The 26,354-nt window shown below is 42.5% G+C and overlaps 1 protein-coding gene across 1 annotated transcript in view; it reads left to right on the top strand.

Annotated features, from left to right (window-relative positions):
- Positions 1-1,014: 1,014 nt before the first annotated feature.
- tpd52l1 (tpd52 like 1) overlaps positions 1,015-26,354 on the top strand; it is a 39,082-nt gene continuing 13,742 nt past the window's right edge. Inside the window, exons 1-3 of the mRNA XM_080745133.1 lie at positions 1,015-1,110; positions 19,828-19,943; positions 20,511-20,659. Coding sequence (XP_080601259.1) covers positions 1,089-1,110; positions 19,828-19,943; positions 20,511-20,659 — 287 coding nt within the window. The 5' untranslated portion in view covers positions 1,015-1,088. The remainder of the gene's footprint in view (positions 1,111-19,827; positions 19,944-20,510; positions 20,660-26,354) is intronic.

Genomic DNA, 26,354 nt, shown 5'->3' with positions numbered 1-26,354 from the left:
TTAGAAAATGGAGAAATTAACACATTTCAGTCAATGCTGTCTTTTCCCCCACTGCAAATTTAGATTGCAGTTACGTTAACTGCAAAGATGACTGCAATAATATGTTTGTTTTTGTTTTGTCGCATTCCTAAGACAAAGATTTGATTTGATTACAATAAATGTAACCCCATTGATTCAGGATGGGGACCCACATGCATTGGGTCTCCATCCGGAATCAATGGGGGTAAATGTACAAATAATACATTTTTTTGTCTTAGTACTGCAACAAATCAATAAAAGTATTGAACTCAAGTCTCCATGGCGTGACTAATCAATAGGAAAGAAGTCATTCTGGGGGTGAACTACTCCTTTACAGTCCTGTCACTGCCTCAGTTTTCATTTAACTCAGAAATTGTACACATGTAACCAAACGCACCCGGTTACAATTTCAGAGTTAGAAAATACTAGGAATTGACATAATTCAGTTAAAGCTGTCTATTCCTTCACAGCTTATTTAGATTGCAGGTACATAGCTAGTCACTGACTGTGACTGCATATGTAGACCTATTAATGTATGTATTAATGTCATGACCAGGTTGTTTAACAGCTTGACTGGCCCCTCCCTCCGTTCATGTAACTCTGAAATGGTATAATAAATATATAATTTCAGACTCAGAGTTACAATGATTGAAAATATATTGTGGTAGGCCTATTCAAGTCAGCTTTTCATTTCCACAACTAGTTTGCAATTGCACGTTTCGGTCACTAGAGGTCATACAAAGACCCCAAGAACATACAGTAATGCCATCGTCATCATTGACCAAAGGATTAGTTCAAGTGTTTTTAGTCATGTTCATGCAAACTACACTTGTCAAAGTAAGGATTACACGTATTGTTAAACATTAATACACATAATACTATCACATAACCACTTCTATATTTAAACCCGTCGCCTTTATAATTAAAGGCATGTCTTTAACTTCTAGCTCCGCCTGCGGGGTGGTCCGTCCGTGGTGTCTGACCGGCGCGTGACATCCACACAGTAAACACACAGCGTGCGGCGGTACCAACCGCTCCGACCCAACGATCCGTTTATTCTGACCGTTACTATGGAAACCAGGCAACAACAAGGTACCGCAATACAATACAATGTGTTTTGTTTTGTTTATTGGGAGGTTGAAGTTATTGATGTCCCTTTATGTTCGTTGTGTCAGCTCCTGTTGAAGTGATGAAGTTGCAAATTGCAAAGTGCGCACGCCACTAGTAGCAGACAGTAGCAGATTATAGCCTATGGGATGTCCATTATAATAAGAGACTTTAGAAATATTATTATACTGTTCCTTAATACAGTAATGATTCTTCCTGAATTTGTTGGAGACTCTCCAATGGAGAGGTGATGTTATTTGGATAATGTGAGTTTATTGGAGCCCCTAGAGCCCTATGTAGGCTTGGCCCAGCTTAGAGATCATGCATTCATTGCCATCAGAGAGCTCAGTCATAATAGATGATGAGTTTTCACTTTTGGATTTTTTCCCCTGTTTTGTTAAGATCGTCCTCAGGCTGGTGTTGCACTGCTGTAACTCGTGGTCATGCTGTGGTCATTTGCTAGTCTATTATGTTATGGTTTGTTATGGTGTGGTTTTATTATGTTGAAAATAATGTCACACATCTTGGGTCAGTGGGAGACAGTTGGATTGCTTGGTTAAGTAAAGGTTTAGCCAAACCAGTGGGTTCTCATAGTGTTTAATTTCAACTTGGACCCCCATAACTCTTGAGGGTTCAAATGGAAACACTCTCTGTCTCTGAGTTAACAGACCCTATAATTCATCAGTGGTTCTCAACCAGTGGTCCTTGAGGGGGTTCCATGTGATGGAGAGTTGGTAACCAGATGGACCCTTATAGATCTATTAGCTCATACTGAGTGTGAAATGAAACCAAAAGGAAATGTCTACACATTTAGAGAATGTAGAATAGTCAGTTGTTATTTTGATCAACGCTTGCCGTTGCCTGTTATTTCTCCTATTATAGCAACATCAATACAAGGAATTGTGGACAAAGTCTTATCCAACAGCAACACAATATTCTAAGTGTTGTGTCTGAGATGGCCTCGTAAACCAGACTCTCCTTGAATTCGAATCAGAAGTCTAGTTTACTAGACTAGGTCTGAGAGGCTAAATCTAATCAAATGTTGGTCTGTGGCTCAAATGCTGTCTTGATATTGAAAAGGGTTGAAAACCACTGATTTAGAAACCCCCCACCCTGAGGGTCCCCACTTTGAGGACCACTAATATAAATTAATGTTTTAGTAAACACACTCCTGTATGAATGTAGAGAGAGGAGAAGGAAGTCGACCACGATGGCAGTGATGGCAGCCTGCTGTGTTGTGTTGTGTTAACATTGCCTATTGATTATTCAAGAAGACAACATGGGCAGATCAGATCAAGTTAAAGGCAAGAGGATGGATGGATAACGTTTCCTGGCTGGCTGGCTGGCTGTCTGTCTGTCTGTCTGTCTGTCTGTCTGTCTGTCTGTCTGTCTGTCTGTCTGTCTGTCTGTCTGTCTGTCTGTCTGACTGACTGACTGACTGACTGACTGACTGACTGACAGTCTGTCTGTCTGTCTGTCTGTCTGTCTGTCTGTCTGTCTGTCTGTCTGTCTGTCTGTCTGTCTGTCTGTCTGTCTGTCTGTCTGTCTGTCTGTCTGTCTGTCTGTCTGTCTGTCTGTCTGTCTGTCTGTCTGTCTGTCTGTCTGTCTGTCTGTCTGTCTGTCTGTCTGACAGTCTGTGTCTGTCTGCCTGGCCCTGAGGATGTGTGTTTGTCAAAGAACTGCTGTTTGTCCAATCGCATCTGTCTGTCTGTACGACTGTATTCTGTCTGTCTGTCTGTCTGTCTGTCTGTCTGTCTGTCTGTCTGTCTGTCTGTCTGTCTGCCTGTCTGTCTGTCTGTCTGCCTGCCTGCCTGTCGGTCACTGTAAGAAGAGGGTATCCCTCGAATGGCAGGACGAACTAGAAGCAGTTGTGTGGTTCATTTTGTCCCAAAAAACAATTTCAGGAACCAGGATGTAACGTAGACTAGACATATAGTATGTCATTTGGGTTGAAGTTCAGCAGTCGTGCAGATCTGTGTTGCTTCAACAGGATCCTCTTAGAAGATAACCCGTTTTTAATGAGTCTGGGGCCATAGAGTTATAATAAGTAGGTCTGGGCTGGGTCACAGTTTGAGACTTGTTAAAAGTAACCATTGTTTACTCACACTAAAAGCTACTAACAGTGAAAGAAGTGCAGTAGATAATTACAGAGTCCTGATTTTCGTGAGAACCGCAGTACCCAAAACAATGATGGGTCTATTATTGTGGTCTTGACCAAAATGGTTTGGTTATCAACCATCCCCAAAAATGGCCTTCTGCTTGATCCTGACTTGACAAGAGGAGACTTCTTGGTTCCTAGTTTCTTACGCTAGAGCAGTGGTTCTCAACCTGTGGGTCGGGACCCCCAGGGGGTCCCCAGATTATTTTGGGGGGTCCCAAGATGATTAAGTTAATGTGCAACATTGTTTTCTCTCTCAACAGTAAACAAACCAACATAAAGTTTAAGTACTGTGTATAGAGGATGTCTGCACATTTCTAAAGTGTAAATTTAAGGACTTTTTAATACCTCTGAAATGACAAATTAAACATTGGCCAAATTGTGTCAGAAACTGAAAATAGCCGATCTACATGCTCACAACGCCTCGCAACATCTGCTATTTTCACAATAGAACCGTGTTATACAAAACGTAAAGCCTCAACTCTTAGTGCTTGTCAGGGTGGGGGGTCCCCAGTTCAAATATGATTATTTGGGGGGTCGCGGCCTGAAAAGGTTGAGAACCACTGCACTAGAGCTATAGAGTATAAAAGACTAAGTAAATGAGTAAATTAATTCAGGCAAGATGCACTGAAATTCAAGTCACCCAGTAGCAAGGTCACAAGGTGAAGCCGGCCAGAGTTACATCTATGAGCATTCATTCATTAACCACTGAACAGGACTACCTTTAGGCCTGTCATTAAGATTCACATGAAGATCTCATCCCTTAAGACTCATTCAACCACGTGAACCACAGCATCCATATTCTAGCAAAAAGCAAATAGCAGATCTACATCCTCACAATCAATGTGTCCCGTCGTGAGCTTGTACTTTAGATCTGTACAGTATTTGTGAAGATGTGGTGTAGAAGGGAAACAAGCAGTCCAAATAGTGAGGCACTTTACTCTAGGTCCAGTTTACTAAGTTTAGAGCAGGGGGTCTTCAACAGGGGGTCCAGGACCCCTAGGGGGTCCTCAGAGTTATTACCCAGAATGCCCGAGGTGTTGTGAGTTTGTAGATCAGCCATTTTTGACAAAATGCAAAGTTGACTAAGTATTGAGGGTTTAAGTGATTAAATGTATGAAATAAACAAAATAAAACAAAACATTCATTTACACAACACTGATGATAGTCTATGAAGCTATCTATGAAATCTATGTTCAGGCAGCTTTGTACTTGCTTGGAATATACAGTTTGTGAATTGCTTGATTAACAAATAACCTGGAAAAGGCATTCATGAAGCATACAGTACCTCACAGTGCATTGTGTAGGGGACAACAGTGGGACCACGACACCTGTTCACATTCCCAGAATCATGTCAGGATGACTGAGGCTTACAATGAGATTTCAACGGTGCTTGGCATGCAACATACTATTTGCATATCTTTTTGTGTATTTAGTTGTAGGCTACAATTCATGTGCCTACATTGATGTGTGATCATTTGAATGTCAAACTTAAGAGCCAGAGACTACCAGAAAAAAAGACATTCCTGTCTTAAGTACAGCTTTAGAGGAGCTGTAAGTGATATGTTTTGTTTTAAATATAAGTGTTAAATATAGCTCTATATTCAGATATTACTCAATGCTATGTATAGAATGTTTGTTCTGTAACAGCAGTCTCCCTGTCTCTCCAGCTCTATAGTAAACAGAAACTACATTCTTCGGTCGGGATACCAACAGGATGCAGGATAAGCAAGTCAAATAGGAAGTGAATAAAAGGAGTAGGCAAAAAAGCTCATGAATGATCTTTGTGAGGTTCTGTCTCCTGACTGGACGAAATGTGTAACCCAGCTGAAAGTGTCTATTAAAGAGCTGGAGAGACGGGGAGAGTGCTGGTACAGAACAAACACTATTTCAATATTGCAACGATTAAGAGCTTCAACCTTTTTAACCACAAAACCACCTGCTATGTTTTATCATAACAAAATCACCCACAGCGCCTTTGATGTCTTAGATGCTTGAGTCCTACACAGCTAAATCGGGAAGCGTTATTTTAACTCTGAAAGGTTTACGATTTCAGAGTTAAATTGAGATTATAGTTAAAACGCTGTCATGTGAGAAAGAGATTGCCCTTATATAGTCAAACGAACAGTCTGTGGATGTAAGGTATTTAAAAGCAATCCTGAGTAGGGCTCTAATCGTGATTATTTTTCATAATCATCATAATCGTTTCCATGTCAAAAATAGTGGAAATAGCATATCTACAAGCTCACAACGCGCCGCGATGCGACGCGTTGTGAGCTTGTAGATCGGCTATTTCCACTATCAATGTTCTTTTTTAAGTATAAAGTTGTCAAATATGTCAGTAATTTCTTTGTATATTTAGCTTATATGTGTCATATCTACCATGTGTAACTTCAAAGCCTAAAAGCCAAACAGAAATGTAATTGTCAACGACAAAAACAATTATCAATGACAGCCCTAATCCTGAGCTAGGATAGAAATGTACAGGAAAAGCATTTGGACTCAGGTGTAGCAAAGCAGTGGCTTCTCAATCTCTGGATCAGGGCCAAGTTTAAAGTCTTGCAAGTGTTCACAACCCACCCATCTGATCACAGCAGCCAAACATTTTCAAAATTGTAAAGAAAAGATAGCCTGCATGACCATTTTTAAACATTATTTATTTTAAATAATTAATGTTATTGATATTATATTTGAATCTTAGTGTTTTGCCAATTAGTTGGGTGCCCACTTGAGATATCCTCCTGTTTTTGAGTAGTCCTCCTAGGCCAGAGCAGAGTGGTACAGTGACAGAGTTGGACTCATATTCAGTATACAGTTTACAGTTTAGGCATTTAGCAGATGCGTTTAATCAAAGCGATTACAATAAGCAGGTAATACATCAATATAATAAGCAAGATAATATGTCGGCAACAATATAACAAATACATAGGAATATTAATCTAGAAAAAAACAATAACATAGGTAGACCTAATCTTCTAAAAACATAAAAAAAGAATAAAAAAAGAGAAAAAAGAATAAAAAAAGAGAAAAGCTATCTAGCTTCATGTGTGATCATCGAGGGAAGGGCAGTGTTACAGTAGTGCTATGGGTTTAGGTGGAGTCTGAAGGGGTGAGTCTTCAGTCCACGGCGGAAGCTAGGGAGTGAGTCTGTAGTTCTTTCTTTCTTTCAATCGTTTTTATTTTCCTTTTTCATCTGTAGTCTGTAGTTCTAAGTGCGACAGGGAGTTTATTCCACAGTTTGGGGGCGAGGAGGGCAAACTGTCAAGTACGAGTGGATTTTTGTCCGGGGGTTTTTAGAGAGGGTTCTGTCAGCATCCCTAGATAGATAGATAGATAGATAGATAGATAGATAGATACCTTTATTATGCCAAGGGGGAAATTCAGTTGTCCAGTTGTAGCATAGCAGTATACACTACAGTTATTTACAAAGTTACAGAGAAGTAAGAAAAAAGATAGATAAGAGGGGGGAAAAAGAGCAGTACAGTACCAATAAAGAGAAGGTGCATCAATAGAGGGGGCGAATAATATATAAGTATATACATAAAGTGTCTTACAAAAAGAGACCGTAACAGTCAATGCTAGTTAGTGCAACAAGTATCTCACTGTCATTGTTAAACAAAGCAGAATACTCAGAAACTACCAACACAACCTAATAGTGCAATGTCAACAATCAGTGCGAAAAAACAAACAAAAAAAAGCTCAGAGAAGAAGAAACTAGGGAGCGTGTCACCGCAAGACGCACACCTGTGTTGGCTGATCTGAGTATAGTATTATGGTAGAGCAGAGTGGTCCAGTTAGAGAGATGGACTCAGTATAGTGTTATATAGTACAGAGCAGAGCTGTACAGTAACAGAGCTGGACTCAGTATATAGTCTTATATAGCCGAGGGCCCGGGGTATAGTAGCAGTCTAGAGTTGGACTCATTGATTTGCAGCCGTATGACCAACGCCAGGCCTCTGATTTAACCTGACCACATGACCACTGAGCCCCGTACACTAATGTCTGTCTTGTGACCTGAACTATTCACCACACACACACACACACACACGCACGCACACGCGCGCGCGCGCGCGCGCGCGCACGCACGCACGCACGCACGCACGCACGCACGCACGCACGCACGCACGCACGCACGCACACACACACACACACACACACACACAGATGGAGAGATGGGTAGAGGAATGGAAGGTAGAAGACACAGACAGACAGATGAACAGAAGAATGGAGAAGAGATGGACAGACAGATAAACAGACAGACAGACAGTGAAAGGAGATAACAATTCAAGGCAGAAGTACCAATGTGACGTTCATTCCCTGAACATGACATATATAGGCCTACATGAAATGATGTCCACTTCCGTCTCTGGCCATTAATCAATGGTTTCCATTGATTAATTGATTTTGGTCCATATTTTGGGGTTATCATTAATTGTCTCCCTGCATGGGCCGTTCTGTCTGTGACATCAGCTGTGGTGATGTCGGTCTCAGCGTACTTTCTATGACACGAGTCTTGTGTGACGTTAGTCTCGTACTACGGACATAGGCTACTGTAGGGACATAGAGAAAAGGCAAAAAAAAAAGTAGCAAATCTACTGCTTGTTGACAGCCTATGTTTGCTATTTAAGAAAACCTTTGAGAGAGTATAAAATATGGCTTACGTCGTTAAAATTCTGCCGTGTCACTTAAATTACATGCATATGAGATTTGATATATGTTTCATACAAACCACTCGGATGCTCTTTCACCGCATTTAACCTCTGTCAGGCTGGGAGAGTTGTAACTGTGACTAAGCCACTGTGAATAAGACCCTGACATAATGTGGACGTAGTGAAATGGCTGTTTATTCCATCATCTCATTTAAATCTCCATGGCTCATTATTATGGGAGTTACTATGGGAGGGGATTAGGGCTGTGTCCCGATCATGACATTTTACTTGGACGATTAACTGCGATTACAAACATTTGCGATTTAATTGTGTGTGTTTTTTTTAATAACATTATTATAATACATCTCTGTAAGCCTCGTAAACCACCAACTTCCGGAAAACGCATTTCATTTGTTGGATTTCCTGAAGTTAGTGGTTTATGAGGCTATACTCATACCTGATCGGATTGGCTTTTAGTCAAAAAATATACAGGGAAGACAACTAAATTCATTATACAAAGAAATAACTGACAATGACTGGTACCTCCCAAAAAAGAGCCGAAAAAGTTGTGATCTTGTTGTAGCTAATTCCACTGTTTCACAATTCCACTATTCAGCAGATGCATACACAGACACATGGAAACAATAATGCTGATTAAGCAAGATAATTTTAATTGCCTCAATTGTGATCAAGCGATTATATAATATTGTGACAGACAGGCCTAGTGGGGATTGGAGACTCGCTCACGTGCGCACAAGCTGACTGGGACAGATGGCTGGAATTGACCATGTTATTCACATGACATCATACTTAGGGGTCTTGTTGGTTATGCTGGTAATTGTTGGTTATGATAAGTGTGTGGGGGTGTGTGCATGTGTGTGGGGGTGTGTGCATGTGTGTGTATGTGCGTGCGTGTCTGTAGTGCCGTGTACTAGTGTTGTGATACCGATACCAGTGTCGGAAAAGCTGCCGATACTGCCTAAAAATGCTGGCATCTGTACCGGCGAGTATAGCAGTCTGTGCCATTCCGACACCATGTAATTCATCTCATGATATGTCATTTACAATAATATTTTGAATTCTTCAGTTGATGTTGCACTACTGTACTGTTTTACCAAATGTCCCAATCCCAATCCCAATGTATGAATGAATGAAACATTGTAAAGCGCTTTGAGCACTTGGAAAAGCGCTATAAAAATGCGATTCATTATTTTATACTCTTTACTCTGTACTTACATTATTGTTTTACTTACTTGGAGCTGCACTTTACGTAAACGTTTTTATTCATTCCTAGTGGTCCTCAAACTTTTAACTTCAACGACCACCTTAACTTTGAGAGTGTACAAATGGACCCAAACAGGTCCATTTGGTCCCATTTCTTACACTCTCAGAGCTACAGACCTGTAAGGGTCCATTTGGTTCCATGTGTTCACTCTCAGAGTTACACACCATAAGTCCATTTGGTTCCATGTGTTCACTCTCAGAGTTACACACCTGTAAGTCCATTTGGTTCCATGTGTACACTCTCAGAACTAACTATAGACCTGTAAGGGATGGACCCTTACTTGGAACCCCTCAAGGAACCCTGAGGGTCCCTTACACACTGACACTGGTATCGGATCCGTACTCAGTATTGACCGATATGCAAGTCGTGGACTCGGATCGGTATCGATAAAGAATCTAATGCTATCGGTACATCTCCAGAATGTGTGCGTTGCATGCGTTTGTGTGTATGCGTGCATAACCAGTTTGTCTCTTGTGTCCCTTTCATTCACGCTGCCTTGCTGCGGGTTGCCATGTTTGCTGCGGGTTGCCATGTTGTGTCATCAGAGTTGTACTCTAGTGTTCTTGGGGATGGTGTGGTGCAGTGGGGTCCCGGTGAGGAATGGGTTAACACCGCCACGCTGCAGGGTAAGATGTCTACAGTTGCCTCCCTGTAGACAGAGAGGCCCAGCATGGCACTATCTATATACATGCTACCATACCACATCAGAACTAAGTTCTTATGAGGCTGGTTATAACTACAGAATGGCACTATACATGCTACCATACCACATCAGAACAAAGTTCTTATAGGGCTGGTTATAACTACAGAATGATGGTCATTAAGAAGTTCGCTGTCACCTCACAGCTAGAAGGTCACCTGTCAGGTGATAAGGAGTGGCCTGCTCACTCCTCATGCACTGAAGGAAGCATGAGCTCAGTTCGGGGATCTCCTCAGGTTGGCAGAGGGAGAGCAGCACCCAGGATTACAGCTTAGGCAATTGGCACCGGGTAAAAAAATCTTGGCATAAAGAAAGACGTTTTTATGGCCGATCTCAGAACTTTGTTTGGTCCCCCGAGCACACCTAGATGTTTTGACTGAAGAAGCCACAAGAACTTTGTTCTGATGTCTTAGAGCATGTAGCCCCCTCCGCTAAGAGATTCACACCCGTGACCCACCTGCAGACAGACAGGCCAGCATGGCTGAAGCTTACGTTTGAGTGCATTAAGACAAGCCCCTCATGGGGAGCTGAGAGAGCTAGGCTAATCCAGGGCTGCTCTCTCTCTCTCTCTCTCTCTCTCTCTCTCTCTCTCTCTCTCTCTCTCTCTCTCTCTCTCTCTCTCTCTCTCTCTCTCTCTCTGTCTGTGTCCAGAGCAGAGCAAGGCTGTGCTCCAAATCACTTTCAAGGAATTCATTCCAAAGTGCAACATCTCACAGTGCTGTTATAACGATAATGATCAAGCACCGTTTTAAAATTAATTAAAAAAAAGGAGCAATTGCAATTTATTTAGTGTTGATATAGCTTTACAAGCTCACAACCTATTTGATTACGGTTGATAATGTGTTAATCATCAATTCAATCAGATGCGTGTGAGCTTGTAGATCGGCTGTTTTCGCGGCGAGACAGTGAGACACACCACCGTGCGACACAGTATGTAGGCCAGGTTAATGTCAATTGACCCTATAGCCTCCTCCTGGAGCGACATTCCATTTGCTCACTAGGAACTCTTCCTAGAAATCCAATCAGAATGTCAGGAAGAGGCTGGTTTACCAGGCTAAATTGACCCCAGCCAGTAGGGCTGTCACGATATGATATTTTACATGACGATTAATTGTCGCTCAAATAATTGCGATTAACCATTCAATTGTGTTTTTGTCGTTGACAATTACATTTCTGTTTGGCTTTTAGGCTTTGAAGTTGCACACGGTAGATATGACACGTAAACTAAATATACAAAGAAATTACTGACATATTTGACAACTTTATACTTGAAAATGAACATTGATAGTGGAAATAGCAGATCTACAAGCTCACAACGCGTCGCGATGCGACGCGTTGTGAGCTTGTAGATCGAGTAGATAGAGTTTTGACTTAAAAAATATATATAAAAATTTTTCAACATGGAAACGATTATGACGATTATGAAAAATAATCGCGATTATGTCAAATAATTGCGATTATGTCAAATAATTGCGATTAGACGATTATGTAATAATTGTGACAGCCCTACCAGCCAGCCATGAAGCTGCTTCATGCAGCCCTATAGTACAGAAAGAAAGATCAGGCCAGAGCTCAGCCTTCGAATATTTCACGTACTGTACATCTTCTCTCAAAATCATTTGTTTTGCCCAAACGGTTATTCTAATTTCTGTTGGATAATATCTTTTTTTTTTCTTTTTCTCTCTCTTAATGTGTGAAAGTCCGGTATCAACTGTCAAGTGTTGACATATATCACGTGTGGAACAGTCAAGCATTTCCTCGCGGTGTCCCGACTTTTAAAATGCGTCATGGCTGTCGTTTTGCGCAGGTTTGGATGAGGGTACAGCTGATGATTTGGGCACAGAGGGCTGGTATGGGGGACGCTTGTCCCTAAACGGGGACGCTGGCTTGGCGGAGGAACCCACGGGTAAGATGTTGCCAGCGGCTGTGCATGATGGGAGTAACGGGTGTCTCCCTGCCTTGGAGGAGACGTACCCAGGTGGGACGTCCCACTATGTGTCTGACAACACCGTGGTCATGGCAACCACCACATGGGACATGCAGCTGGAGCCTACAGGTGACAAGGGACAGTAGAATAGATAGATAGAGCCCATAGAGTAGAATAGAGTTTTATACCTCACTTTAGATGAACATGTTAGTTTTTTTACAGCTCACTTCGTGACCGAATGAGCGAGTGTCATTCTTCGCTAGCAGTCGCCTAGTTTCACTTTTTCAATTGTAGAGAAAGTGATAAGCAAGGTTGTGTTGGAGGAAAAGACTAACTGGGGCCCAAAACGTAACTGGAAAATAACTATCGTAGACTGTACCGTCTTCGAACGCAAAACATACTAGGCCTACTTATTTTCCATCAATTACACACCCCATGAAGCCTTGAATTCATGGAGATTTTTGTTTTTGACACATACCTGGTCCAATAATTTGATGACCGGTGGAGTCTATCCAGTAGGGGACTCAAACAGTGTCCTACTGAGCAGCCAACCGGTCATCACATACATGTTTTGGTTGAACTATTATTATTAATATTATTTTTAAACAATATGTTTATTTACTTTTTCTTTTTCTTTTTTGGACATACAATACAACATTTACTTGACAATAAAAAGTGAACTATTACTTTTAATGGGAATACAACAATGTTCTGTTCGTTAGACCTTCAGATCACCTGATGACATTTTGCATTTGAAGCATCCTGTTAAGTTGTAGAGGAAGAAAATTATGTAGAAATGTATGAACAAAAATGTATCAACAACGCGGGTGGCGAAGCACCTTCCCACCAGGTTCGAATCCACTGCGTTCTGGGGAGGAGGGAAGGCGGGCGGGGAGGGCCGCGCTGCAGACTCTTACAGGCTGAGGGTACTGTTGGAGCCTTGTAACAATAGAGACTAGATGGCACACTGGCACAGTATAAACTTCAAAAAGTTACTGTTCAAGCTTTTATTACAGTTGTCTCCCAATGTTGCCTCAAAATGTCACTCATATCTGATAAATCCCTTCTCAAGTTGCTACAGTATATGCTGTTAATAGGGTGCAGTGGCTTTGGCCACTTGAACCCTAGCATCCCTATTCTGGGCATGTCATAATAGGAGAACGTTCTGCAAAAATAGACAAACACTCGTCCAAAATAGACCATTTAATAACACGCATCACGTCGCAACACAAGCTTGTCTTGTGGTGAAGAGATTCGGGGCTCTATCTTATGTGGTCCTTAGCCCTTATGCCTAAACTTATTCGGCTATTTTACAATTTTGAAAAATGTTTTAAAGTAGTTCAACTACCCGACTTACTTCATTACGTTGTGAGCTTGTAGATCAGTTATTTGAACTATTTAAAATGTGTTTCAAAATAAAAATAGATTAGGCGGCGCGCAAGATACACCAGTCAGCAAATTGATTAGAGTAGTGGCAGGACAAGTCGTCCACTAGATCGTGCGGTCGCTACATGAGTTTGTACGACGGTTCTCAAGGGGGATAACAACGAACATTGAGCCGCCTTTGTCTCTAGAATAACTCATTTAATGGTCCTGTGATAGAGTTGTAAGGCAGACCCAGTCACCCAGGCTCCCAGCAATAGAGTCTGGTTCAGCTAAGGCTGGTTGTCTTGTTTTGTGGTGTGGTGTGGTGTGGTGTCAGTAGTAGTTAGGCATGCTGCTCCTTGCTCTGTCTCTCTCGCATGTATTCTAGTGCCTGTGTTCTGGGTGATTATAGCGAGCTATAGGGAAGTGTTCTGCTTCCCATCAACCTCTGCTGGATGTACAGAGGAATAAACACAATGATCTGGATTTGATCCAAGTCCAGCACAGGTCTGATTTACTCAATGGCTGATTTTCATTAAAAAAGGAATGAACAAAAATAAAGCAGATGGGTCATTCCTAGTATTCTGTGCCATTTCAGTCTTTTTTTGTTAAGTATTTTTTTACATGATTTTAAAACCATTTTCTGGAGGGCATGTTCATCTGTCAGAAAAATATATCTGTCAGCTTAATTAATTATTTCCAAAAATGATGACCAGATGCATCACACATGAATAGGACACATTGTCAATCAATCAATCAATGTAACGGGGGGACCATAACAGTGGGGACATCTTATGCTAATGATGGCAATTAAAAGATTCTTTTCGTATTTTCGTATTTTGGCTTATTTTACAAGATATGCTGTATTATGTCATGGGGACACAAATGGCAGCAAATATTAGGAATGACCCAGATCTATAAGTTCACAATGCATCATGATGTGACACATTTTGTGAGCTTGTAGATTGGCTTTGTTTTAAGTTATTACTATGGTGTATACAGGTTTTAAATGGGAATTTCACTTCCAAAACGCTTCCCGGGGGCATTTTCCCGTCATCTTGGACCAGACAGTTTTAAGTTGCTGTGGTTAAAGTGGGTTAAACGAGGTGAATTATTTCGCCTATTATTTTTAGCCGTCCGTATGAAAGTTAGACCTGTGTGTTGGACGGATAGAAACCAGATCTGTTTGTTCCTTCCTATCTGTGTGAGGCAGACTGTAGGCTTGTGAATGATCTCCTCCTGCTTTACTGTAGAGTGTAGAGTGCTGTGCCCTGTTCTGGTGGGATGCTGTAGAGCAGGGTTCCCCAATAGGCAGCCCGCGGGCCATTTGCGGCCCGCAGGGGGCTACTGTCTGGCCCACACCAACCAAGTCGGGTGGAAATCTCGTATCTCCAAATGTGTACGTTCTTTCGCAAATCATACAAGGCCGTCGCACACAAGTAGTAAAAACAGCCGATCTACAAGCACACAACGCCTCGCACCGCGAGGCGTTGTGTGCTTGTAGATCGGCTGTTTTCACTAGTTTAAATCATTTTTAAAATGATAAATTCAAAACAAACGGTTTTGGACATACAAGATTTTCACCCGACAACGACGAAAACTGTCGCTGGAGTGGTGGGAACGCCACCGTCGCCCCCTGCTATGTTGTGGCCCTCGGCTTGGTACCCAAGACATAATTCGGCCCTTGGGGAAAACTAATTGGGGAACCCTGCTGTAGAGCATGGTTCTCAAACCTTTTCATGTCAAGGACCCCTGGGGGTCCCCGGACCCCACTTTGAGAACCATTGCTGTAGAGTTCTGTATTGTGCTGTGTCCTGTTCTGGTGGGATGCTGAGTTTGAAACCATTGCTGTGTGGACTGTAGACTGTGTGTACTGGATTCACCTCTACTTCTGCATATTATAGTCTGAAATATCTGTTCTGTAATATATGTATTTATTCATAATTGTTACAGTATTATCCCTGACATCAGGAAGAAACCTCCTATATCCATATTGTAAATGTTTGTGTTATTTATTTTAATTTCTTTTGTAAATCTACTCCCTACTTGATCATACTACAGTGTCACACAAATGTATCAAAAGTAGCACAGCTGCTACTTTTGATACTAATTTGAATGCTGAAAAGTAACAGTTTTGGACATATGAGGTTTCCACCTGACGAGACAGTGTCCCAGATTTTCACTGCTGTCCATCCGATGACGCTCTTGTGTCTCTCACTCGATCTCGAACACAAACATCGTGTTTGTGTGTGTGTGTGTGTGTGTGTGTGTGCGCGTGCGTGTGTGTATGCGTGCACTCTAGACTAATTGACTAATACTATGGTTTTTAACTCTTTCACGCTGCTTTTTGAAGAGGGAGGACATCCCAGGTCAGGTACGTATCGTAGGGGAGTCGTCTTTCTTATGGAGCGATGTCATCTGATCTCACTGTTTCAACTACAGACCACCACAGTCTCACACAGGGACCCCCACTGATCCTCAACTCAACTCAAGCTTTGAAAAAAAGAGGAGAGATCTGAGCACTCAAAAAAGTTAAAAGAGGAGAGGACAGGCGTTAAAACTAATAATAAAGGTACTTTATTGCATTGCAAAAGATTTGGCTTTTAAATCTTTTGTAATGCAACAAAGTACCTTGTTTTTACGCCCGTCCTCTCCTATTTTAACTTTTTTGAGTGCTTGGATTTGTTTTATCCCACTGATCCTAGAAGCTCCTACCATACGGTTTTTAATTAAACCTCCTTTGAGCACCTAGTTTTCCTTTGTTTTCGCTCAGCTCAAGCTTTATTCACTTAAAAACAACCAAGATCGACCAAAGTTCTTGACAGACAATGAGACGAATATAATTAATGAACCATAAAAGACAAATGGCAAACACAGTGAAATGAGGCAAGCAACACACAAGGGCTCCCAAACTAGTTAGAACTGCAGACGCTGTGATCTGAAGACTCACCTCTTCAGCCCAAAGCACTTGACCTGCAGCCTGGACGACCATTTAGACAGATGCCAGGTTCATTTGTTGATCTGGTATCCTATAGTTTCCATACAATGTACAGATTTTATTTTTTATTTATATCATACTGTTTGCTCTGATCTTCTTGGGTTACTTCTTGGTCTATGATTCTAGATTATCTAGGTTTCTCAGCAATTGTTGTATGTGTTTACCTTGCCTACGGTAAGTCATCTAAATTGTACGGCCACAAATACTCACTTGTTTTAAAAGGTTTCTTCTTTAAAGAGTCTTCATTGACGATTATGAGGAGGCAGGCGGTTCAGCAGAGGAGTATAGCTGCCGTCAAGGCTCGATGGTCACCTCTGTTTCAGTTTTTTGTCTGGTCTTTTGGCACGGTCAGAAGCAAGCTGATTAGCCGACCTCAAGGTTCTAGTAGGGCTGTGCCGGCCGTTGAGGGCCTTGAAAACAATCAATAAAAGCTTTCATTCTAAAATGAACAGGGAGACTGTTAAGTGGAGCGAGGCCAAGACCGGGGTAATTCATAATAGATGCTGCTGACTGACACACTGTAGCATAATAAACACAGGGCTGTATTTTGATTGCCTTAGGTACCAGCTGTTATGCCTTAACTTAAAGGCCTGTCCATATTGCCTCCCACCACCACATTTTTCGTCGGAGAGTTCCGACTTTCCGATGTGCAGCTTTCTGAATTCTAATTCAAGGTAATGCTTTTCAGAAGATACTTTATTTTGTAGTTGAACCGGACCTTTCAGACGAAAAGTTCAGTGGTCGGAGACCGTATGGACAGGCCTTTATGTTAAGGCATACTGTAAGAGCTGGTACTTACAAAATAGAGCCCTTGAACTCTATGGTTCTCTGTGGTTTTCAACCTGTGGGTCAGCATTCCTATCGCCAAAATAAAAGTCTGGGTTTCCGAGGCTAGCATTAAAGTAACAATTTTAGGTCTTTTTAAACACCTAAAATAAAGACCATTACTGCATCAAAGGTATCAACCAGAGCAGTGTAAGCAGAGTGGCGACACGCTTTGATCTCGCCGCAGACCGGAAGTGGCTTCGCATGGAGCCTGTTCTCATTCTTAGTGAGCCTCTGCTGCTCTTCAGCCCCGTCCGTCCCCATTATAACCGAGGCATTTTCACTCGCTGGTAAGTAGACTAAATAACGTCTTTTTTACCCTTTTAGTAATGTTGTCTACCTTGGAGAGGCCCGTGAATGAGTTAAAAGGGGTGAAAAAGACGTAATTTAGTCTACTTACCAGCGAGTGAAAATGCCTCGGTTATAATGGGGGCGGACGGGGCTGAAGAGCAGCAAAGGCTCGCTAAGAATGAGAACAGGCTCCAGTAAGCTAGGCTAAGCTAGCTTTCCACTATGCTTTCCACGTTTACTTACAATGGGAGTCGACGTAAGTGTCGTAACTCTCTCTATCAATGGGTCTGGTATCAACTAACTAACTGGTCAAACATTGGCAAAATTGTCAAATAATGTAGAATATGGTTTCTGCCTGACAGAGTCGATATATATCTAAATCTAACTATAACTACCGGTATTGATTTACGGAATGCAGATCTGTCTATCCGTCTTCTGTCTGTCTACAGTACTCTGACGTCGTAGTGCTGACGTCACATACTGGCCTGGACACGGAACACCATATATGAGCATAGGACACAGAACACCATATATGGGCATAAACGGGTGAAACAGTGCCCAGATTTCTGACATCACTGATACCGCGGCCGGTACTGCGCATGCGTTACCGCCATGGTAACATCTGCATGCTGAAACAATGCCCACATTTGGAAATGACTGACTTCACTGACATGTCTGGGTTCTCCACCATTACTTCTGAGACTCCTACATTCAATCCCTCATATCGTTGTTGTCGGGTGAAAACCTTGTAATTCCAAAACTGATTTAAACTAGTGAAAACAGCCGATCTACAAGCACACAACGCCTCGCACCGCGAGGCGTTGTGTGCTTGTAGATCTGCTGTTTTCACTACTTTTGTGCGACGGCCTTGTACGATGAAGCAGGGCTTTACTTTGCAAAGAACAAATTTGAAACTTGGAGATACGAGGTTTCCACCCGACAACGACGATATACTGTGCACACCCCCCGGGCAAGGTCCTAGTAATACAAAAGGAATGGTTTCGGACCCACCAGACAGCAACACAATGTTTGTCCAGACAGAGAACTCAAGCAGCCCAGTGGATAAATCCTTTTTTATAAGGGTTTTATCCGCATTTATTTATTCACTAAACCTTTCAGAACCATATTGGGACTTAATTTAATTCTGCCCTCTGCAACGGCAGACTGTGTGTGTGTGTGTGTGTGCATGCGTGCACGCGTGTGTGTGTGTGTGTGCGCGCGTGCGTGCGTGTGTGTGTGCGTTTGCATGTGCACACACATACTATACTTTTGAGGGCCAAATGCCCGCACAACTCTAGTAGAATTTGAAGAAATCGACACAGAGAGGAAAAAATATTCCTGGTTGTGCTATAGTTAAAGACTTTGAGTTATAAGCTTAACAATTAGGAAAACATTCAGGCTAGGATTAGGCCTTTAGAGGTGACAGTTGGAGTTGAACCGGTTTAATAGCCTAGATCTTCAAGCTCACAACGCGTTGTGGTGTGATGTGTTGAGAGCATGTTGATAGACAGCTTCCGGGTTCAGTGCAACTCAGGCTGTCGGGGTCGGGTTACCAATGGCACATATACAAGTGTGTGTGTGTGCGTGCGTGCGTGTGTGCAGTGTGAGTGTGTGAGTGTCACTCTCATAGTGTCGGGCAGCAGAGTTAAGGCTACATAATCTCTTAATCCAGATTACAGCCCTGCAGTCTAACCAGCACAGATTGCATAAGTGAAACCCAGACACGCGCACACGTGCACATGCACACGCACACTACTGACACACAGGAGTGGACAGTACCTCCCAGTAATTGAGGCAAAAGTAGAGGTACCTATACCGATACCATTTTTTTCCTTCCCGATAATGAATCCTATACCGATACCCATAACTTGCTTATCGGTCGCTACCGATTACCGATCCAATACTGATTACCGATCCAATACAATCGATTCCACTACAGAGCCGAACCAGAACTAGAACCAGAACTTTCAAGAACCTGTGAAGTTCCGGGACCAAGTTATGCTTATGTTTCCATATAACCAGACTCAACTGGGAAGGTCCCAAAGAAGAGCAGCAGCGCTGCTGGCCCCGCCCATAGGTTCCCAGAACTCAAGTTTAGGACAACATCAAGAACAGGACCTAAAAAAAAACCTCATCTGAAAAATGGTCTGTGTGCTATGAAAACAAAACCAGAACCAAAAACATAGGTTCAGGTCCTGGAAAGTTCTGGTTCCACCTCGTAATGGAAAAGGGGCTTTAGACACTACTAACCCAGCAGCATTGAACTGGGAACCTTCCGACACTCGCTGCATTGCTTTACTGAAAATGGAACAGATTCTTAAAATGTATTTCTGCAACGCAACCGCTGTGAGGAAAGGGGTGTTCAGTCTTCAGCAGCAAAAAGGATTGAGTACAAATCATGAATGTATTATTGTGTGTGTGTGTGTGTGTGTGTGTGTGTGTGTGTGTGTGTGTGTGTGTGTGTGCGTGTGCGTGTGCGTGCGTGTGTGTGTACTGTACTGTAGGTCTCCTGGCCTCTCAGCCGCTGACAGAGGTTGATGAGGACATGATGTCTGACGGAAACGTCCCCGCTATGCTGACAGAGGAAGAGAGAGAGGAGATCTACCAGGAACTGAGCAGGGTACGGGCACACACACATGCACGCATGCGCACGCACACACACACGCGCACGCGCACGCTCGCTCGCTCAAGTTCCAATGCACGTATGTCACTTTACGACTGCAAACTAGCAAATAGTATCAAGTGCACAATGCGACACATTGCATGTTTTTGCCCTAAATACTCAACAGGGACACCAGTTTGAAAGGGGTTGAAAGGGTACTTTTAACAACGTGGAAATAGGATGAATTATGTAAATATTACATTTCTGTTCAAATGTGTCAAATGATTCTATCTGTCTGTCTCTTAATTCAATTACATTTTCAATTCAAATGGGCTTTATTGGCATGAGAAAACCTGCCTGCCAAATACAACCTTACATGCCAAACAACAAAACAAAACACTATTATGAAGAATTAAATGGGAATAAAGAAATCTCTCTCTCTCTCTCTCTCTCTCTCTCTCTCTCTCTCTCTCTCTGTCTCTGTCTCTGTCTCTCTCTCTCTCTCTCTCTCTCTCTCTCTCTCTCTCTCTCTCACTCTCTCCCCCCCTCTCTCTCTCTCTCTCTCTCTCTCTCTCTCTCTCTCAGCTAGAGGAGGAGATCAACACTCTCAGACAGGTGTTGACCTCTAAGGAGAAGCAGCACTTGGAGCTCAAACAGAAGCTGGGCATCACGGCTCTCACTGAGTTCAGGAGCACCTTCACCAGAGGATGGACCGACATGCAGAGCTCCTCCGCGTGAGTGGGACCTCCGTGTGTGTTCGTGTGTGTGTGTCCATTTACCCTTATAGCTCAGTTGCTTAACGCTGGTTTTTGACATTACCGAAACAAAGCGGATAAAAGCGACAAACTTTTTTTGAGGCTTCTTTAGGACCTAACGATGGATTTTATAAGGGTAAACATCATGGATTTTTGATGTTTACCCATATAATATCCGTATCAAGTTGGGCTCCTATAGACTTTCTATACAGGAGGAAAATACCCAGAAAAAAAATCTGCTTTAAGTAGGATGTGAGGGGTCTAACTAGGGGTTTGTCATGATTCTGAATCCATTGCAAGCATTTGTTTTGCACAAAAATCTTTCCTTGGGCTAGAAATGGCCCCAAAAACACCCCAAAAATGATGACTCATCACTAAACCATCGTTTTGTTGGGCCATTTCTAGCCGAATGAAAGTTTTTTGTGCAAAACAAATGCTTGCAATGGATTCAGAATCATGACAAACCCCTTTTATCCGCTCCGTAACGGTAATTTCACGAAGCAACTGGGCTGTTCTCAACCTTTTATAGGTATTAAAAAGTACTTAAATTGTCACTCTAGAAATGTGCATACCCTCTATACATTTAAACTTCATGTTGGTTTGTTTACTGTTGAGTGAGAAACCAATGTTGCACATTAAGCTAATCATCTGGGGACCCCCCAAAATAATTTGGGTACCCCCCTGGGGGTCCTGACCCACAGGTTGAGAAGCACTGCCTTAGACTGCCATAGTTTTTCGATGGCTCCGTTCACACAACACGTGCACATCTTGAGTCCTCTGCAGCTCCTACCGCGAGTTGTGGGATTATTATACCCTACATTTGTCCTTCATAATGGCGGAGATGTGTCGACGGAGTGTTGTCAATAACGGACTGTCGTAAAGAGGCGAACTGCCGTTAAATCCCAACCCCTCTGTTCAAAGCTAACCCGCTAGAACTTGACCACTGGTAAATGGATGGAATAACTCTGCATAGATAAATGAGCAGACATTAGCAATTTAGCATAAATTAGAACAGGGGTTTTCAAAGTGGGTGACGGGGCACAGCACCCCAGGGGTGCCACGAGATAATTTGATAATGTTTTGAATTTATTTGGACACTTAAAAAAAGATTTAGTTATTTTCAGTCAGTTCTAATCAAAATGGCTATTTTGCCAGCGTTTTCCTCACAACATAATCACTAAAATACGCTATAAATATAAGGTGCTGGGAGTGAAAATTATGAATATAATGTAGGGTGCCTCGGATGAAAAATGTTTTTTATTGGGGTTTCCTGAGCCAAAAGAGTTTGGGAACCCCTGAATTAGAAATCACTCGGACAGAATAACAGCAGTCCAGAGGCTGTTGATAGGCTTCTGTATGCAAATAATTCGCCGGTATACTGCTCTGCACTTTTATCTGAAGGCCTGCTAAAGGCCCTGCGTCTTCAATCTCACAGTCCGGTAATCTGATGGAATAACATCAGATCACCGTAAGAAAAGCACTCGCCCGGAGCTGAGGTCGATTCTATAAATGCCTTCTAAATCAGTCTAAACCCCGGTTTTAATGAGTTAAAGTGACAAAGCCTGCAGGGAGACAGTGAAAGAGCAACAATGAACGTCTGTGCAGGCTCTTGCGTTTGCTGTCAACAGAGATGGCCTTTACAGCGACACACACACACACACACACACACACACACACACACACACACACACACACACACACACACACACACACACAATCATCCAAAAGCCATAATTAGATCTACCTGTCAGGCCAGCGTGTGTTTGTAATATCTGCTGTACAGTGTGTACACAGACACACACAACGCACACAGGTCCCATAAAACCACATTAAAACACATACAATGACATTAAAAACACATGAAGCAGCCACACTGCAGAGGGGCTACAGTTGGCTGTTATTGTCATGGCTAACGGAGGTAATCATCATAACTTCTCTGTCAGGTGGAAACCTTGTATGTTGTCAAGGATATTTTGAATGTTAATCATCTAAATGAATTACTAAATGACTAAACAATAACCATTTATTTTGACAAACTCTGAATCTGTTGTTGTTTAATTTTGTCACTCATCTGAGCAAGTATTATATACAAGTAAGTAATGTCCAAACCTGTTACTGTTCTGGAAATGAGGAGGAAAATATAATATATGTATCCAATTGACCGAATTCACGTTACGCAACTTCCTGGTGCTGACGTCACGGTTGAAGGGGAAAAACTACTAATATCCCATAGAGTTAACACAGAAATCGCAAATTTTATGCAATTTCCGAATAGTAAAGTACAAAATGCGACTAGCATGATCAAGAAAATAAGATAGTAAAAGGCACAAAGCGTTATAATTTACTTTACCGTTCGAAATAATGATTTGTTGGCTTTAAGTCCAGCAATTTCTATGTTATTTTACCCTCCAAAGCTGATGTCAGCACCAAGAAGGCTCAAAGAAGGAGAAGACACCCACCCGGAAGTTGGCACACCACGGTCCCTGCGCCATGACACTTTTGGGTGGCGGAAGTGGCACCGCTAATGTTATTCACCGAACCTCCGGTGCCACTTCTGCCATCCAAAGTGTCATGGCGGATGGCCATGGGGCCTAAAATGACGTTGGTGTCCATTCCTTCTTTGATCTTCCTTGGTCAGCACCAGGAAGTTGCTGAGAAATTTGCTGAGTGCGCGTGCGTGGCTGGGCCGTGAATAGGGTCTATGGATCCAGTGTAGTTATTATTTAGTCACACGCGCTTGTTAGTACTTTTGAACTATCAGTTTGTATAAAAACCTACGGAGATACAGTACATGTTTTCTGCCCAACAGCAACAATAAACTATAATACACCTATCTTGGGATGCAAATCCCTCTCCAACCCGCTAAGGGGACACATGTGCGTGTGCAAAGCCTGCTACGTTTCTTGAGTAATTCATGATTATTATTGTTTTGCCCTCAAAATCCCATAATTAGCATTCTTGGCGTTGGCAACACTGCAGAACTCTGCTGTGCATTTTCTTCAATGGGAACGGAGCGAACCATTGTGTAAAGTAAAAACAAGTAAAACAAGGTGCTTATGCCCATTAAGACTAGATCAGGTTTAGCCAGGCGTCTACACCAAAACAGTTGGCCCGTGTTCAGGGGTAATATTTGTCACTGAGGGCTGGGGGCCTGTCAGCGGGGAATGTCCAACGGGAGGAGTAGGACAGAGGCTCTCTACGTCTTCCCAGTGGGGGCTCCTCACTGCCAAGCGAGCCAATAGTAGTAGTGATGGAGCAGAAATGTGCAGGGAGGGATTAATCGGCAGCTTGTGAGCTTGTAGATCGGCTATTTTGAGGTGTGAAGAGATCAGGTGTAGACGGGAGAAAAGGGTAGGGGCCCCAGTACGGACCCCTGGGGGATCCCGGCAGTCAAGGAGGGGTTTCAGTGGTCAGAGAAAGACTGGTCATCTCTGATGTGTTTGTGAGAGAGAGACGGCACAGTGACAGAGAGGAGAGACGGAAGGCGATAGTCCCTAGAGGCTGTGCTTATTATCCAGTTACACTTTACATACCAGTTCATATTACATTATGCACGCATGCATGCACGCACGCACGCACGCAAGCACGCATGCATGCACGCGCGCGCGCGCATGCATGCACGCGCGCGCACACACACACACACACACACACACACACTAGGGATGGGACGATATGAAGATTTCATATCACGATTATTGTGACAAAATAAATCGCGATTTATGATATTATCATGATAATCAAAATCCGTTATCCTCGGGCTGAACATTTGCCAAAAAATAGCAGAACTACAAGCTCACAACGCGTCACATTGTGACGCGTTGTGAGCTTGTAGATCGGCTATTTTTGGGCAAAGACATCTGATAGAGAGTGGAAAAAAGACTGCATCAAAGTATGAAGTATCAGGTACCTTTGACCAATTATAGAGGGTTTAAATGGTACTGGATATGCAGCTCGGCAAATAAAAGGTGAATTGATCCCAGTGCATGACGGAGGAGGACGATATCACGATAAATGAAATCTCCAAGATAGGATTATCGTGAGTGTTTTTTATCACGATAAACGATAATATCGCGTTTCGTCCCATCCCTAACACACACACACACACACACACACACACACACACACACACACACACACACACACACACACACACACACACACACACACACACACACACACACACACACAACACATGCAGCTGCTCACACATCCCTATCATCCTCTGTAAGGTGGCGTTGACACGTACCCAAAGAGACAAGAGATCTCGGTGAGAGTGATCATGGACGACAGCGTTGCTTAAAGGTCTCGCGTCGTTTTCCTGGGAAAAGGACTGTGAGATTCAAGACGCAGGGCCTTTAGCAGGCCTTCAGATAAAGGTTTTGGAGCAGTTGGAGTTGATGTACCGGCGAATGATTTGCATACCGAAGCCTCTGGACAGATAACGGCTGCTGGACTGATGTAACTCTATCAGAGTGACTGCTAATGTATGCTCATTTATCTATGCATCAATTTACAATTTACGATTTAGGCATTTAGCAGATGCTCTTAATCCTGAGCAACTTACAATAAGCAATGACAACACAAGGCAATACATCAAATGCATAGAAATAGTCATCTAAAAACGTAGACCAAGAATTGTCAGTCTAACTGTTAGACTAACAGTAGGAAAAAAAACAAAAAGAAAAAAACATGAAAACAAAACTAAATCTTTACATCGAAGCTACAGTATACACCCGTATAGGCTGCGAAGGCAGGGACGTGCAGAGAATGTTAGAGAGGCAGGGGCTGAAATTTCTAAAAGGGCCTTTTGGTGAAAATATTGAAAATAGCCAACCTCCAAGCTATTTTTCGATGCTTGATTTCTACACAGAGAGGATTATTTGGACAGGCAATTCTCTTGAATGCTGCCTTTAGGTATTGGATGGAAAAGGGGGCATTTCATGGTCTGGGCACTTTTTTACAGATGGATAAAAGGGCAGGGGCTCAAGCCCCTTTGATGTCTATGTGTGCAACTGTGCACGGGCCTGTGTGAAGGCAACAATGACCGGGCATCAGTCAATATAAAATGCTATCTTAATTACATTTTAGCCTTTGCATAAGCCTGCATCACAGCGCATCTTATCCGTGACTTGTTGTGAGCTTATAGATAGCCTATACTTTCAACTCGAGTCACCATCATACGATGGAAGTATAAATGTAGCTGCAGGTGGTGTTTACATGCACAGTAATTCCTCATTTACTAGGTATAATCAGGTTACGACGCTAATTGTGTTTACTTGCGTTGCATTAATGCAATTACAGCAATGACCCGGCAGAGTTTACATGTTTTTATTCAACGGCCGGGTCGTGTTGTCCAAGTTGTGTACCATGCACAAGACATTTTGGAAAACAACTACTGTACATGTACAGTATAACTACTGTATGGAAAACAACTGCTGCACAGTATATGGTAAACAACTACTAATATGGAAAATAACTACTGTACAGTATATGGGGTGACGCTGCTATCAGGCATGTGCACACATAGACATCATGAATTGCAATCTCTGTGTAGAAATCCATGCCGTTAGGCCACATCTCCAGTATTGACTTGATTATGCTTAGTTCAGTGTGGTATCAAGCATTGAAAATAGCCAACCTCAGCTTGGAGGTCTGCTATTTTCGATATTAATAT

Source organism: Nannobrachium achirus (assembly GCF_963921795.1).
Source record: "Nannobrachium achirus genome assembly, chromosome: 16".
Taxonomy (NCBI): Eukaryota; Metazoa; Chordata; class Actinopteri; order Myctophiformes; family Myctophidae; genus Nannobrachium; species Nannobrachium achirus.
Note: the sequence above shows the minus strand (reverse complement) of the source record. Positions and strands in the feature narration are given on the sequence as shown.